Source organism: Anopheles funestus, chromosome X (assembly GCF_943734845.2).
Source record: "Anopheles funestus chromosome X, idAnoFuneDA-416_04, whole genome shotgun sequence".
Taxonomy (NCBI): domain Eukaryota; kingdom Metazoa; phylum Arthropoda; class Insecta; order Diptera; family Culicidae; genus Anopheles; species Anopheles funestus.
In genome coordinates this window covers 215,143-231,694 of record NC_064597.1, presented here as the reverse complement: position 1 = coordinate 231,694, position 16,552 = coordinate 215,143, and the positions used below count along the sequence as shown (strand labels likewise).

At 38.0% G+C, this 16,552-nt stretch overlaps 1 protein-coding gene across 11 annotated transcripts; it reads right to left on the bottom strand.

Annotated features, from left to right (window-relative positions):
* Positions 1–1,956: 1,956 nt before the first annotated feature.
* Positions 1,957–15,374, bottom strand: LOC125762060 (pyrokinin-1 receptor). 11 transcript variants are annotated; one of them, XM_049423807.1, is made up of 6 exons: positions 11,622–12,488; positions 11,181–11,322; positions 7,899–9,121; positions 5,972–6,192; positions 3,868–3,988; positions 1,957–3,148 (listed from the first exon to the last, which is right to left on the bottom strand). In XM_049423807.1, the coding sequence occupies exons 3-6, from the start codon at positions 8,872–8,874 to the stop codon at positions 2,244–2,246; spliced, it is 2,223 nt and encodes a 740-aa protein (XP_049279764.1). In that variant the 5' UTR covers positions 8,875–9,121; positions 11,181–11,322; positions 11,622–12,488; the 3' UTR covers positions 1,957–2,243. The 11 variants fall into 11 exon arrangements, with proteins under 11 accessions (XP_049279764.1, XP_049279772.1, XP_049279789.1 ...); XM_049423815.1 differs by lacking the exon at positions 11,181–11,322 and having other exon boundaries at positions 11,622–11,856; positions 11,975–12,488; XM_049423832.1 differs by lacking the exon at positions 11,181–11,322 and having other exon boundaries at positions 11,622–11,856; positions 11,994–12,488.
* Positions 15,375–16,552: the final 1,178 nt, after the last annotated feature.

Sequence of the window (16,552 nt, the reverse complement as noted above, 5' to 3'; positions counted from 1 at the left end):
AAAGGCGAGGTGTGTTCTTTCAAAACTGTGAAGCATATACATTTCATTGTTGATAAAATGTATATGCTTCACAGTTTTAAGTTAAAATATTTAAATGGTTCTTGATTCATTTTTTAATATTTAGAGCTTAAATTAATCGTGTTTTAAATTTTTTTATGTGTATATTTTATTCTAAAATCATGTTGATATGATTTATTTATACCAACGGGTGCTAATGTTCTTGTCTGTTGAATTAATCATTGAACATTACATCACATGTCAATTGCGGCTACCTGGTAGAATGAAACCTTTATATATATCTTATACTTCTGCCTTACCATACTGGATGAACGACTAGCAAAAACAACTTTCATCATCCGAACCATACGCAGATATATATTCACATAAGCATCATTTGCATAAATGGGTACATAAACTGCCCTTGCGCAACAGTTACCTAGGTATCGGTAACCCTAGGCGGAATTGCTATTGGGCCCCTATTAATACAAATCTGCTGACCGGGAAGTCGCAGTGTTAATTTACTTGAGCTTTGAGGCAAGCTTTTTTCTTACTACCGATATTTCTGATTGAATGTGGATTACTTACCAGGGTAAATGACAGTTTATACGCAGGACTCTATACTTTCATAACACATAATAAAGCATTTACTTTTGAAATACTGCTTCTTCGCGGGCCCTTTGCTTTACACATCGCTTACAATCTCCAATGCAGTGACACTTTCTACTAGCCACGGCACACTCGCCAACACGATGGTATGGGAAAGAGGCTCCCTTTCTAAATAATTCGTGTTGGCCGTGTTGGGGACCAACACTCATACACTTTTCCGTTCTTCGAGGCCCTCCCCATAGACGGGGCCCTAGGCGGTCGCCTACTCCGCCTACCGTTAGATCCGTCACTGTCTAGAATGAATTGGATGCCCATGACTTATTCATGTTGTGCACATCCACTTTCTTTTTGGGTATTCATCACACTTGCTCCATTGATAATGCTAGCTGAAATTATATAAGAGCTTTCCAATTACTTTAACACTTACGGTAATAATCATATCTAGCACTAACAGTAATCGTGGAAACGATAGACATTCCACGATACATTCCAGCTCATTTTTAGGAAAGAGATGTATGCATAATACCGGTCTGGGTGTCTATGTTTGGTATGTCTGTCAACTTATTTTCATGCAAGTATCTACGTTGAAGACACTAAAGTGCTAGAGCTTCCTGGGTAATACGATTGATTAAATATTGTAGAAGGCATTTATAAATTAGCTTTACATCAGTTAGAAAATAATGTGTTTAAAAAATATCACCTTTCTACTCTACATTCTTCATTTAAGCTTTATTTACACATCGCTTTTCTTTCTAAGATTTGAAGAACATTGCCATTTACCATATTTGTATTTTTCGTAATTATTTACAGAAAAACGGCCAGGTCGTATATCTATTTATGCCTAATCTATTGCTAATTAGATATACGGTCTACTCGTTCTACCGCAAATATAATAAATACGACCAGGCCGTTCCATACGAATGAAATAAAAGTTAAATTGTGGGTAAAATGATAATGTAAAATGATTAATTAAGTTATTAAAATTTCCATGATTCGTTGCTTGCAGATTGAGAGTCTTGAGTGCCATTGATAGATTTCTTTAATTAAACAACAATGTATTCTTTATAGTACACCCATGAAACTCACCTTTTTAAACAGTTCTCGAGCCGAGTAACATTTGTTGTTAGACGCAGCACTTCAAATGATGCAACCCTTCATAAATAGTTAGGCTTACAAACGGACTTTTGATTTTAAAAATCAGTGGAGTACAAGGTGTACTCCAAAACGACACATGCCCGTCATTACTACTTGCACAAAATTTACCTGTCATATCATCAGGACGGTGCTGCTTTCCATTCATATATCTGTTTACTGATAATGTGCCAAAATTGAGAAATATTGCACAAACGCTTCGTTTTTTTTAATGCATATATTTTCTCAAGTATCTCGTATGGAGAAGTGTGGAATGAATATTATTATACATCAATCGAAGCTATGTTGCTCGCTACCACTTTTTCCAATATGATCTAGTGCAAAATATGTCTGATACTTCTTATGTAAATCGACAAAAACAGCGCATACCGGAACCGGTTCTTTACTGCTTGTAAATTTAGCCTATATGTTACTAGTGCACCCAACAAATTTCGCTAATGCCTCTATAATACATCAAATGTCTAACGGTTAATGGTTTCGCGAAACTAGTAGGCTTCGAGGACGTCGTCTAGAATAAAGTGGTTTTCACAGATTTTATTCTCAGCACCGACAATATGCTTTCCATCAACCGCAACGGTTGCAACTTCATTATCAAGTAATTGATCTTCGGCCAAAGATGGTGCATCTGTCGAAGGACCATCGTAAAAACGAACGACTGTGCCAGAAGATGACGTAAATTTTTGCCTTCCAATACTAGTTCCGGGGGTCTGGCGCAGTGGACGCATATGTTGAAAGAAACGCCACAACCGTAAGCGGCTGCGCTGTTGCTTTCTTTGACGGTTCCGCACAAATATTTCGATGCGACCATCCTGACCCCGTGGCTGCTTACAGAGCAGCCACAAAGTGTCACTGCGCTCCGATAGCCGCTTGCCTCTTGCCATAATGTGCATATCTGAAAATTCAGTTTTAAGTCCAGCACGATTTCCCGTACTTATCGGATTGAACTGGATACTGACACGCTTAAGTATACGATCAGCAAGTTGCTCGGAATCTTCGCTTCCATTGAGGCAGCCTGTGGATCTGGAATCTATCGATGATGTATTTATGTTCAATTGAAGTTCCCGCTCCTGCGTATACAAATCCAGCTCTGGACGACCAGGCTTACTAGAAGGTAGCACATTATATGTTGGTCTTTGCCAATATGACGGCGAAATGAAAACATGTTCCTGTCCGTGGTGGTAGTTATTTTGCAAAACGTGTGCATGAGGCTGGTGGCAGTTATGGTAGAGGGCGGTGTAGGCGATCGGCATGGAAAGAACACTTTCTTGTGCACCAATCACCGTTGTCGACGATGTACGCTTAAGTGATTGTCCTCGGATTAGCGTTATGGAATCGAAGGATTGTTTCTGAGTAGAGCATGAGTACAGGCTTTCGTCCTTAATGGAGTTGCCTACAAAGAGAATTAGGAAAAAAACAAAACTAGTTAGCCAGATGCATGGGTCAAGCAAACTTGGTCTAAAAATTCAAGGTTCAAGCAAAACTATAGATTAATTTTCGCTTTTTCGTAAAGTTTTGCATAAAAAATGCATAAATTTAAATACATTCCACAAAGCACCTCTCTTCAAAAACTTCTATTATAGTCTACAGTAGCTGCGAAAATTTTGAAATTAAACAAGGATATGATGCTAAAGTTCCAATCAGCACCAATAGGATGCTGTGCCGTGTGTTTTTCATAATGTATAGTGTATGCTTACAAATAAAACATAAATTACATGAAATGTTGTCTACATAAAAGCAACGCAGCCACTAGTGCAATTAGCAGGCTCATACTATTACACCAAGAACTGGCCAGATATTTGAAACCAAAAGAAATCAAAGCGATGTATATCGATCTACCGGATGCTTTTTCTTGTTATGTATTCAATGAAGTGAAATGCTTGGATTTTTTTGATAAGCATAGGGTGTATTGACTATCAAACTTGCAAAGTCTGGCTACTTCAAACTACTTTACGAAGGCGTGATTTTCATCAACGTTGTACCAGTAGCTTCGAAAAGCATAGGAAAGTAATCTGAAATGCTCTGGACTTGTTATAAAAGAAAAAACACCGTTGACAAATTGTTTATTATAAGCATTCGGAATACTGCAATTGAACATGGAGAACAGCTTACCTGAGATATCGGAAGATTCCTTGTTTGCAGCAGAACGTCGTTCCCGTCGGGGCAGTATTCGGTATGATCGCTGTGCACTATTTGATTGACGCGCAATTTGACAGCAGTTGGACAACGTCTCCTAAATAAAATGGACTGTAAATGAATGATCTTAAATAATCAGATGAGATCAGACGGGAGACAAAGCTCGACATTACGGTGCGCGAGTGAAAGCATCGTTGAGTAAAATAATATTGCTTAGAAGACTTAAGCAACCGAAGTTAAAGCGAAACAAAGAATTGGTTGATTTAGCTCAAAACCAAAAAAAGCAACACTTTCAAAACATAACACCACGCAAATCCCATCGAGCAACTGCATTATATCACCTTCATCATTACATTATATGTAAATGATATTAGGGTAAGATAAGCCAATAACTATTCCCCCAAGGGCCTCCAAGGGCCATTGATCGGTCATTGACTGTAACCCGTACACCTCCATAGGAAAAACTCAATTCATGAGGTAAAACTAACACAGGTGGTTGTGATAAACCTAGTGTTCGTTTGCAAAACGATCTGAACAGCACATGAAAAACACATACTATGGACTATAAACTTCGTACTGTGGCCAAACAATGTGATGTAAATTTCGCATACTGCCATAAGTGGATCACCGAACTTCGGTTGTATCAATTATGGCTACACGGTAAAAATGTTGTTAGATAAACTGTTGAGTATTTCATTTAAAAATCGCTTATACTCTATGATGTTGCTCCTAGCAAAACGATAAGAATCGTCTGTCTTTTGGCGACATATTTTAATACAGCGCGTAAGAGTCTAATATTGAATATTCGGCTAATCCGAAAGTATTCATCAGTGCGATGAATAACAATTGTCCACTTTGACATGCTTTCAAATTTAAACTGGAATCAGGTGGGATGTGTTAAACCTCAGGAAATGTCTGTTTATCGTTTTTATCGCCTTCGAAGGGGTTTTTTACCGATACATATCCTGATTCAAATAATGCAATCAAACAATTGAATGAGTGTTTATAGACGGTTAATCATGATATATATTTTTTAGAGGACGAAGCTTGCTTTGACTTGATCTGTTAGTAATTAAATATATTCATAGACAGAAGTTTTTGTATCAGTACCCTTCAACACCTCTTTGAAAGGGGTGAAACTGACACGATATAATTCAAATTGCGGAAGAACCTACGATTCCGCACATCAGCAAGCATGAAATATAAACGAAATAAATATAACCGCATGTGCATCTGCAGCTCTACGAAGTAGGAACTTGAGTGAAGCTATAATAATAAACTTCTGTCAGTGAATGGATAAATGAAAACAAAAAAAAACCACAAACGCTCGTTTGTCCCAGAACGGGCGATCCCTAGATCCCGGCATATTGTTTTCTATCCTCTGATCCGCATATCAACCAAGTCTACTGCCTTCAGCCACAGTATCCCACAGTATATGCTCTGGAACGATATAAATCTTTCGCCAATGCTCTGCTTCTCTGGCCGCACATTGACAATTCCAAAGACTGAAGCTCAGAGAGCAACCGGGGATTTCGTGAAGTTGTCGATCGTTGCTCTTTTCCCCTGTATAGCACAGTGCATTTGTGTTAAAGCAAGAGCTTGCTTTGATGCCGGTTAATATAATAAAGAGAAATATTCGCCACTAAACTACCACCATCATCTTCTTCATAACCGTTACCATATTTTGTTTATTTTCAAAAGAAATAAAGCTAGGGGCGTTGTGAGTTTGTTGCGTGGTCATTAACCGTCTTGTTTACTTAGATTTTACTTTGGCAAAGCAAGTTTGGAACGACGTATGGAACTCACGCCATTCAAGGTGCAACACGACATGTCAAAAAGACGAATTTAAATAGCGCAATTATGACGATTGCATAAAAGACAAATTAATGGACATCTGCCCTTCATACATTACGCGCCTGTGTTAAGTAAGTTTAGTTATCTATCTACGGAAAGGTTTTAATTTAATCGATAATTTAGACAAAACAATTAGTTCAAACAGTAGATTGTCCCTTTCATTAATTGTTTTAACAAGCATAACTTTGCAAAGTTTTAAGCAAAAAGTGATGACAAAAATTCATACCTTGAACGCTTGTCGGAATTTGTTGCTCATGATGTTGTACAACAGGGGATTTATACACGTCGACAGATAATAGAGAATGCCGGATATATAAGTTGTGACGACGAACAATTTCAGAATTAGTGGGTCCGAGGGCTGATGGTCCTTATCTACTCCGTAGATGTATACGAGCCGTTGTGCGTGGAATGGAGCCCAGCAAAGGAAGAATGCAACTACAACAGCGACTAGAAAATTTAGAAAAGTAGAAAATATGACATTATAAAAGCAAATTCATTTCATGTTTATCGTGAAATTATGCGTGATAAAAATCTTCAAAACAGTGCACCATTCATATTTTCCTTATCCGACATTCACATCTAAATAGCCTAAAAGAACCATCTTTTTTCATCAGTCAATTTTTTTAGCTGATCTAAGAAATCAAACATATAACAAAGGTTTATATATGTCCGATTTCATTCGGTCACCTCGGTGTCAGCTTCGGCTAGTTCAAAAAATTTGGATGTGCATGTTGGTACGGTTACCAACGGTACGGTACGGAAAAAATACGGATAAAGTCTGAAATAAGGACCCCTCCTCTCACGGTCCCTCATCTACGTGTCAATTTTTCGTACAGGGTGGTTCACAGGCTATGCAATGTTGCCTGCGGCTGGTGTTATTGCTCGGTCGTATACGATTTTATCGTACGACCAAATTGCAAGGGGTGTCATTGCTCATCCGATTTGGTCGTACGATTTTTTTTGAAATTCTTCATTTTACAATTTGAAATCTGTCAAATTCCATACATTTGCTTGCACCTAGTCGTATACGACCGAGCAATGACACCAGCCTGAATTTGATTTATTTTTATAACTACAAATACATTGTAAGTGAGTTTTCGCATAGTGAAAAGTGATTTATTAATCGAGGAACCATGTTCCATACCCTGTTTGTGAAACCGTAAAATTTTCCTCATTTTTGGCCCAACTTTGCCCCATAACTCGGTCGGTATCCAACGGATCGCCAATCTGTCTTCTGATATGGGTAAATGGCACTTGTGCCTACATTTCGTCCATGCACTACTAATCGCTACCATGTCTCAGGCCAAAGCTATTCGCGAAGGCAACTGTTGCACTTTTTCGGGTATTATAATTCGACGGAGTTCTAACCTCAAGCGAACTCCACGCACGCAGGACTGACCATTACGCTTTGTGTATTTCAATTAGCACGTTTTCAGCTATTAAGCCTTAAGCGTGGTGTTTTGAATACTTGGTGTAGTGTTAAATCTTCGTGTAATTGCATCAAAATTCTGGCGGTAAAATGCGGTTGATTTTGTTACTTTTCTTTGTTTCATGAACCTTAACAATAATACTTTCGCATGGCCAACACATTCTCGAAAAGGTACCATTTGTACCATTTGATGACCCAGCCTACTACGAAATATTTAGCATCGTCCTACACTAAGAAATCGTTTTGAGTAATTGCTCGTATCTATTCACATGTCGATAAGTCGAAGTAGGCTCAGATTTGTACAACAACTAAAAACGACACCATTTTGTGTGAAGAGTGAACATGGCGGCTATCAAAATTATCTTAAAACCACTAGTATTATCCAGCAAAAGAGGATTCCAAAAAAGGTACTCATACCTGTTTACATGGAGTTGGGAATGAAAATATTTGCATAACGGGAAAAAATTAAATAGAAAAGCATTGATCTTTACCAACCTGTCCTAGTAAACCCTTTCTTGTATTTCATCAATGTATTAACGCAGTCAACTAAAATCAAATCAATTCCTTATTAAAGAATTTCATTTTCAGTGCATTGGATCATATTTTTCTAGTTTAGTTCTGCTGTGGTGTTTGCGATACGTAGAACCTGTAATATTTCATATTTTGACTCTATATATTTTGCGAATATTTTGTATTTGCAATCTATTAGTTTATTATATCTTACCAAGCATTTTAAGAACGCGACGTGTGCCCTGGCTGTTGGCGGATGACTGACGAGAACTTGGCATAAAATGGTTACGTCGTTGCAATGTACCGTCGCGTTGCATCAGCGTGGATGAGCGCAGTTTCAATCCGATCAACGCATACAGTACAGTAATGAGCGTCATTGGTGCGAAAAAGAACAAAAAAGTAGAAAGCTCAAAGGAGTGCTGAATGATGATGCGCTTCACCACACATTGATCGATTCCACCTTGGTTGGTGACACCGAATTGCAGCGCCTGCGGTACTGCCGACAGAATCGCGATCAGCCAAATCACAAAGATAAAACGTATTGCACGACTCAGCTTGGACATCGTATGTGAGAGAAACGGATGGCAGATGGCAACGTACCGCTCTACCGTGAAAGCAGTAATCGTAAGAACGGTCGCATTGGCAGACGTCTCTGCAGCAATGCCACGTAGCACGCAAAACGTTTCACCAAACACGTAAGGGTACTTGCTCCAAATAAAGTAGATCTCTTGCGGGACGCCGGACACAAGCAAGAGAAAATCGGAAATAGCTAGGCTAAATAAATAATAGTTTGTGGCGGTGTGCATAGACCGATTGCGACTGATCACGATGCACGTGCTGATGTTGCCGATGACACCAGTGAGGAAGATCAGCAGATAGAAGACCGTGATTGGGATTACCACGTAGAGTGGGTCGCGTTTCGGTCCATACAGCTCGGTCAAGTTTTCTACCGCATCGGGTAAAATACTGTCGTTTTCTATTGTTAAGACATGCATCAGCTCGTGAGACATGTTCATGAACGACATACTCACACTGCTGGGGAGAACTAAGTCACTTGAGTGGTGCGTTTCATAGCGCCCATTCAGAAGCGTTCTCGGACTTGCAATCAACGAAGTTACCGTTGATAGTAACAACTGTGAATCGCGATTCGTTCGTAAGACACTGATTTCTGCACTAGAACCTGGCCGCATGGCAGTGACGATACTAACAGTGACGATTTTTCTGTCAAGGATAAATACGCTGCTTTATTCCGCTGTTTGTCGACCACTCCTTACTGTGTTTCGTTCATGCTGCCGGTCGTTTTCTATGTGCATGATTTTTTTTTTTAAATGTCGACGGATGGAATATGCTATGGATGGATATCCACCCAATCACATATTAAAACACTATGCTCTTGTCTGCATTGCCTCACCAACATTCACTCTAGCACCATAATACCTTTGGAAAAAAGAAAGAATAGTGGTAAATTAAAAAAAGTTTATATTACAATTTTACAACCACTCCCAGCGACTGAGAAGTTAACGAAAACATGACGAGGAAGAAATAATTTTACACATTCAACGGATGTCTGTATAAGAATTCGAGGCATAAGGTTTAATTAAATTAATAATCAAAGTAAAAATAGTAAAACAGAAAGAAATACACACCTCATTTTTTTTATTTGTTTTATCATTAATCGAGTATGATCATCACAGTTCAGACAGCCTAGTGATTGACACCAAAATATGAAAGAAAAAACGGAAAAGGACAACTTGACCGAAGGTTAGACTGCGTTACAATCTGTCGCTCCTGTTGTTGGGAAGCGTTACAGTTCAAAGAAAAACAAACAACCCCACTCCCCCTCCCTCTAACGGTCTTTTCAAATAAGCAATGGCGGATGATTTCAGGGTCTCTTTAAAAGTGTTGTTTCCAGCTAATCCTTCCGTCCGATACTGAGCAACAATAGCAAGGGGGCCCGTACGTTCGTAAATTTCCAATCGCTTCGTATGCGATGTTTTTTCATTTGTGTCAGCCAGTCCATTTTGGTACCGGCTTTTAAATTAATTTTCACCCAAAATAGTTTATGTACGTGCCTTCCTCAAGCCACAAACGAGAGGTGTTGGTTTTTTTTGCTATAGTCAGTGCTTGTTAGTACATGCTAGTGTGTACCAAGCGCGTCCACTCTTTGGAGGCGGGAAATTTGTATATGTGTAAATGTTTTGGAACCAAAAATTGATTTACTCTCCAGGAGGATCTAAATTTGTACAATAAGCAAGCTGCAAATAAATTTTGAGCATTAATGTTGGTAGTAAACAGTTAAAAAACATTTGTTCAGGTTAGGCAACAGGTTTGTTGTTGTGATGCTTTTTGCGCCGAGTGAGTGTTGTGTTTACGATAAAACCCTAACAACGAACGGCCCAACCTTTACGCCCTTTAAGGCCTAATAGTGGATATAAAAAAGACGATCACAGATCCGATTTACTTTAATCACAAGGAACTCGGATTGATTTTTATACTAACGACGCTCTATATCATCGTTCATTTCTCTTTGTATCCTAAAAACAAAACATAGAAAACGATACAACTTACTCTCCCAAAGGACACAGTTTGTACAAAAAGCTTTTACTGCGACGAGAAGTTCTATTTCGCTCTTAATTAATTATGCGGGCTCATTTCTAAGGACCTTTTTATTCTTTATAGTTATAAGGAAATTTTCTTCTTTTTACCCTGTATTAGATCATTTTCTTTAGTTATTATTAAAATCATTCGTTCACTTCTTCTCGCTATTCTCCTGGATACTTGATGACATCGTTCCCGTTAATTTTATCTGTGAAATTGAATCAAATTTAAATAGTTTATTCTCGTCCTTGAAATTGATCTAAAATTTTGAGTGTTTTCATTATCTGAACAGTTTAGGGCTATACTCTTTGTATTTGTAATTGTATTTATGTAATTAAACGCTTTCATTTCTCCATTTGAAAGCGTTAGTCTAGTCTTTTTCAATTACATCGTAAATTTCAGTATTGGATTGCTAGCATATAAAGCGGAAGAACCACGATTCCATAAACAGTTTTAATCTGCAAATGTCTTCTCATAATTCGAAATAGCCGAGTAACCCAGATATGTACTCGTAAATGCGCTATAAGTATTAAAAAATATGCTCTTTGCATACGCATTTGACTACATTTACATATGCATTTTATAACGATTATAAAAACTTTTCATCTTCCTACCTAATTTGTATGCATTGTATAACTATATGGAACAAACTCATGCAAGAACATATGCTCTCGTGCTTCTAAGAACAAGCGATTTTTTTCAATCGCCAACTTATTTGTCTACCTAAATGCAACAATTCCTAAGGATTAGGTTTTTGTCAGTTAATGTGAAGTCAGTTGAAACAACAATCCTTGAAATGGGACCGGATATGCACCGAATGCTTGGAAGCAAAACATAAGGCAATACTAATAAATAAATGTAAAATAGATACCCATTCAGAAGATTACACTATACCCACCGCGCGAGATGAACAAAACATTTTATATGTTTCGTAAGTTTTTTTCATTTTCGTTATGACGGCCGGTCGTATCTCTTGTGTTTCGTAAGTTCTAAAGCGCACATTCTGAGACATACTAAAAAGCATGTTGTTGTTATGGAGGCTGAAAAGACGGTAATAGTTATCTAATCAGCATTTGGAACATCATAAACAGGGTTTATTTTATCAATACGAAACTTCTGTGTAAAGAGAAAATAGAGACGTAAAGAACAAATTTGAAACATTCCCCTCCTACTTTAACCTCTGATTGTACATTCGTGAGCGGTAAATTATAGAAAAAAATGAAAAATCAATTTTATGTTTTTCTATCAGTTTACCCAACACTTTATTGGATTGATTGATTGATAAGAACAAAACCGATAGTAAAATAAACTAATATTTTAATATAAACAAAACACTCACCCTCATTTATTACAAATCTTTTAATCCTCCACAAATTGTTTTATTAATTTTTTAAATCACAAAACTCAGTTTTGAATATACTTAGTAACCAACGATAATCGCAATAGAATAACAGTATCAACGCATCACTTTGATACACGGTCACTCAGTTGAAAACTCTACAAATTCGATGTGTGTTTTTTTGTTATATCCATTGCTTCCATTTTGACTGTTTAAGTTGATCGTGAGGCTGTTTCTGTAATTACGAGATATTCTCCATGAATCATGATGTTTCAAAAATATTGTTTAAGAAACGTCCACATCTACTATGAACACTGGCCTAAAGCTTCCTATAGCATAAATTTAATGCTCACATCTAACACAATCACATACGCTTAGATACAATGAACTTCAAGCAGCAAAATATCATTTTATGAAATCTTTTAAGCACTTGTACATAGGTTGGATGAGTTTGGTACTTCAGTATCTGCAGCCGAAGAAATATACTAGCGTCGTTGCATCGAAACCGCTCTTCGACAATGTGCCATGCGAAAAGGCAATCCAACAGTGAAACGAACGCACTAAACTAACGGAAATAATATGGATGTTTCCTGCGTGATACATGTACCTAATCGTTTTCAACGTTTTCTACACTCTGAGCGCACGTTCAATGAGCAACATCCAACGAGCGCTCTACTTGTTGAAAACACGGTAACACGTGGCGTACTGAATACAAGTGCAATATCCAACAACCCGTATAGACCTAGTGAATGAAACTTAGTAACTCTCGTTCTCACTCTCTCCTTCGTGTCATTTCGTTCTCATACATTCTTGTGGAGAAGAGGAGGAGGAGAAGGAGGAGGAGGATGAGAAGGGGGGGATCGTTTCTCTTGGAGAACAGGGGGGTTTCTTGTATATTTTTCTAAGGTACGCATTAACGGCTAGGCCGTACGTCTTAATGTAAAACGTTACAATTAATATACAAAAAAAATGAAGAGAGATAAGCAAGTATTATGTTATGAAGATACATAACAGGTTAAAAAAGTACATAACATTTGTAAAGTTTATGCTGGCTAATGTTAAAGCTGAGAACTGATTTGAATAGTTTATTTAAATAAATTTATTAATTTATTCATTTAATTACCTTTCTGATCTCACCTAGAATAAAATAAAAAAGCACGCTCTCCCGCGTAAAAAAACGTGTGCGAAGCGTACACCCGACTGAATCGCAACGCCTATAGGATTGGATTGAGGATAAATCTGACGAAGGCAAAGTACCAGCTTGCTGGGGGCCCTGACCGTGATAGAACCCGACTCGGAAGTAGAGTATGACTTGACAATAAATAACCATGTGATAAGTAATGATGGGAAATTATATAGGAAATGTGATGAATGGTTGCAATGGATAGAAAGTTAAATAATGCACAATCTCCTTTAGTATGTAGGATAATAATCAAAATCGAATTCACAACTTCTAAACAAAAAAAATCGCTTCTTGGCTTAACAACCTCTAAGGTCAAGACGACCATTTCAGGCTTACTAGACTTGTTTTTACCACGTAGCCGTATAGTCAGTCCTTGCTTTCGGTTCGGATGAATTCGGATGAGATTTGATAATGCGGATTGATGATTTGGTGTCGTTTATCATATACATCCCCGTGGTGCTAAACAAAAGTTTAGCTTATTAATGCAGTTTAGTTATTTTTTACTTATTAGTTTATTAAAGCAGTTTAGATTCAAAACTCTTCAGATTCGCTTTATTCAGCGTCTTTAGATTCAAAACTCACTGCAAACATGTACCTGTTACGCACTTACAACTAAAGGAGACTTTTTGAAAAAGAACTGTTATAAAATACTTTCAAAACAATGGTCATACTTTCATCACGAACACATAATGACCAACTACCAAAAACGAGCGACACTTCCTTCAGCATCATCATGTTTTTACCATCCATTAATGAAAACCATTAATTGTCTTCTGTCTCACCTAAGCCAACCGTTTCAGGAACAACGAATGGTTTTGAAAAGCAAAGAAGCTCCTCTCACTTTCAATAGAAGTGTCATCACTGGCGTTGTTGCTCCCATTTCGTATTTTCAGGTTGCGTGGGATTAAATATATTCCAACAGCTGTTAAACATCCCGAATTGGTCCTATTCATGGGATGTTTTCGCTATGAATGTTTCTCTTTTAAATCCAAAATATGGAACAGTGAGCAATATAGGTTAAGGTACACTGGGATCAGAAAAACAAATCGCGAGATGGATAAAGTTGCTTCCATACACTTCGAAACGAGTTGTCTGTACGTGGGATAAACACACTGACGGATAATCTCGTTATTTCCTGATAAATATAATGTCCAGGCTTGATATTTTTTCCCAATCTTACTGTTTCATGCGGCATCTCGCTTCATTTTGTTTTTGTAATGTCTTTTTTACTCCAACTAAAATGAAAGCACACCAAGGACGTTGATGCATTCAATGGTACAAGGTTCATAGTAGAACCGGTTAATGTTTGAAATGAGTACTGTTACAGTGCATGAAAGAGCAAGATGAATTTTTTGCCATGGGATACTAATGATGTTTGGCCGCCAACCTATACACTGGAACCTCACACGATTTGATATAGTTTGAAAGATGTATTACGTACTATTACTTATCGACTACTGCGTATCTTATGGCAGGCATTGTCACAGTTATAGTCGGAGATTAGTTCGAGCAAGATGCAGCTAATACAGACACACACACAAAGTTTGCTATAGCTACATCAACGTGGCTACGTCGCCCCTGGATGAGTGCACAAGAAGGGAAAAGCGCATCGTAACACACTGCTGATACGAGTTGCGGAGGAATTTTGTAGATATGAACATGGGTACCGATCTGTGTCCATATTATACTAAATGAACGGCTTAATTGTAGCTGCAGTAAATGCCCGCACTTGACATCGCGTGTTACATGTGTGCCCCTTTGACTTTGTGTCCGTAGTGTTTGTGCGGTTCCACCGGCCATTCGCTAATAATCGATGCAAGATGACTGCCACCCAGGGCGGTCCATGTGGCAACAAAATGGTTTCTATTACATGATTCGCAAATGAAATTCAATGAGTCTATAAGATCATGTCTTCGTTTGCTTGATCGCCTTGGATGATATGTGTACCTTACATTCAGTATTTGCATCAAGACGAATATTTGTATCAATATACATAAAATTCTCGTGTCGTGGTGTTTGTTACCGAACTTCTCCGAAACGGACGCATCGATTTATAAAAAAATTTTGCCTTATATTCGATAAGTATGTTAATATGGTTTTAAGTACATTACGTGGCACCTGTGGCTATGGTTATTCGTTAATTTCCGCTTTTTCTACGGGATTTTCCATACAAATTAGCATGTCAAAGTCAGCATATCTATTTCAACATTTTTTACTCCGGAATTTTCTTATTTTTTGTTGTATTTTTCTTACATGAAAAAACAGAAAATAACAGAAATAACAGGCCTGATCAGGGTTCAAACCTCGACTAGAAAGTACATCCCATAAGGGATGTCATTGGGTCATTTTTGGCATTTCTTGACTTTTATTACCCGCAGTGAGATAGCCAATTCTTGAGTACGGTCTGGATTGGATTCGATACATGATTCGATCCTGTCGTGTCAGACCGGTGCGGTTACCATGTACAGCGCCTGGCCGTCACACCTTAGCAACCAAAGCAATTGTACATACACCCGAACGTAGAACTATAGCGAGAAATGAGACGACTAAAATTCCTATTTCAACTTAGACGATAATAGCTATCATTAAAGTGCGGGTAAATGGTGTATGTAATAAACGGTGCCGGTTCCACACGATAGGAACTGGTATCAAATCCCATCCGGACCGTCCCCATGGAGTGACTGTGGTAACGCTACATGGTACATGGTAAAAATATATCTAGTCCCCCGCCCTCTTCCTTTATTCGTAACTGGTTTAGGATACAATCCCTTTGGCTTTGTATTAGGAAATAATGATTTTCTATCCTATCTGTTATGAGTTGCTTAAAGAAACTATGCGAGTTTGCACGATTCGATATGGCTTAAATTTTCCGGTTGGATAAACCATGGCCATTTCTGATATCAATATTGTCACTTGTGATCAATAATGTGTATTTTTATTTTTATTAGTACAGCACGATCAGGCCATGCGATTAGTTTTTTATCTTTCTTTATTACCTTATTACTTTGTCTTACCTGTACCATCACAAATGCTGCTTGGCTCAACAGGTTTATTATTCGATTGCCCATGGAGTCATTGTATCGCCAGATACGCCATCGTGCCCATCATCGTATCGAGTTGCCATTCTGTAAATTCCTCTGTGTACTGTTCAACTTGACCGTACGTGCGAGCTATTGATGATCGGTAATGCAGTGCGTACATGTGTGTTAATACATGCTTGTAAACATTTCCTTAGCGCTTTCTGCTTACACGCTATCTGGTCATCAAAGACTAGCATCAATACGTAGCTGAAGGTATTGTATCAATTAAACAATTTCTATTAGAACAATCGCACCATCATTATATCTCAGTTGCTGGCGCTATTTAACATCGTGGCGAAAAGACTACTTAGAAAAAGGGTGATGTTGGACACGCGGTGCAATGTCTTTCAACACATATTTGCTTCCACGAGTTGCGGAACAGGTTTTAGTTGCTGCTACGTTCAACGAAACCCCGGGTATGCGATGCGTCTCCTACATTGATAAAATCCCTCGGTGTGATCATCATATCAAGCCTAGTCAACAAAACTTACAATCCCACGAAACCCACCAAAAAGGCCTGAAGAATGCAATAGACCTAATCGTGGGCTGAATGCATTATTATCGTTGTAATATAAGTTACAATCACTATCTGCAACCAAATCGTTAACCAATCACACATTCAAATAAAAATTATCTGCAGAACACTCTTTGTGGCATAAAGTGCTTAG

What these genes read in the sequence shown, in the direction of transcription:
- LOC125762060 (XM_049423862.1), bottom strand. Translation starts at nt 8,874, where the DNA reads ATGCGGCCAGGTTCTAGTGCAGAAATCAGTGTCTTACGAACGAATCGC. An exon ending in TCGCGTTCTTAAAATGCTTG is followed by an intron (nt 6,193 to 7,898) that starts GTAAGATATAAT and finishes TAAATTTTCTAG; the next exon opens with TCGCTGTTGTAGTTGCATTC. An exon ending in AATTCCGACAAGCGTTCAAG is followed by an intron (nt 3,989 to 5,971) that starts GTATGAATTTTT and finishes CATTTTATTTAG; the next exon opens with GAGACGTTGTCCAACTGCTG.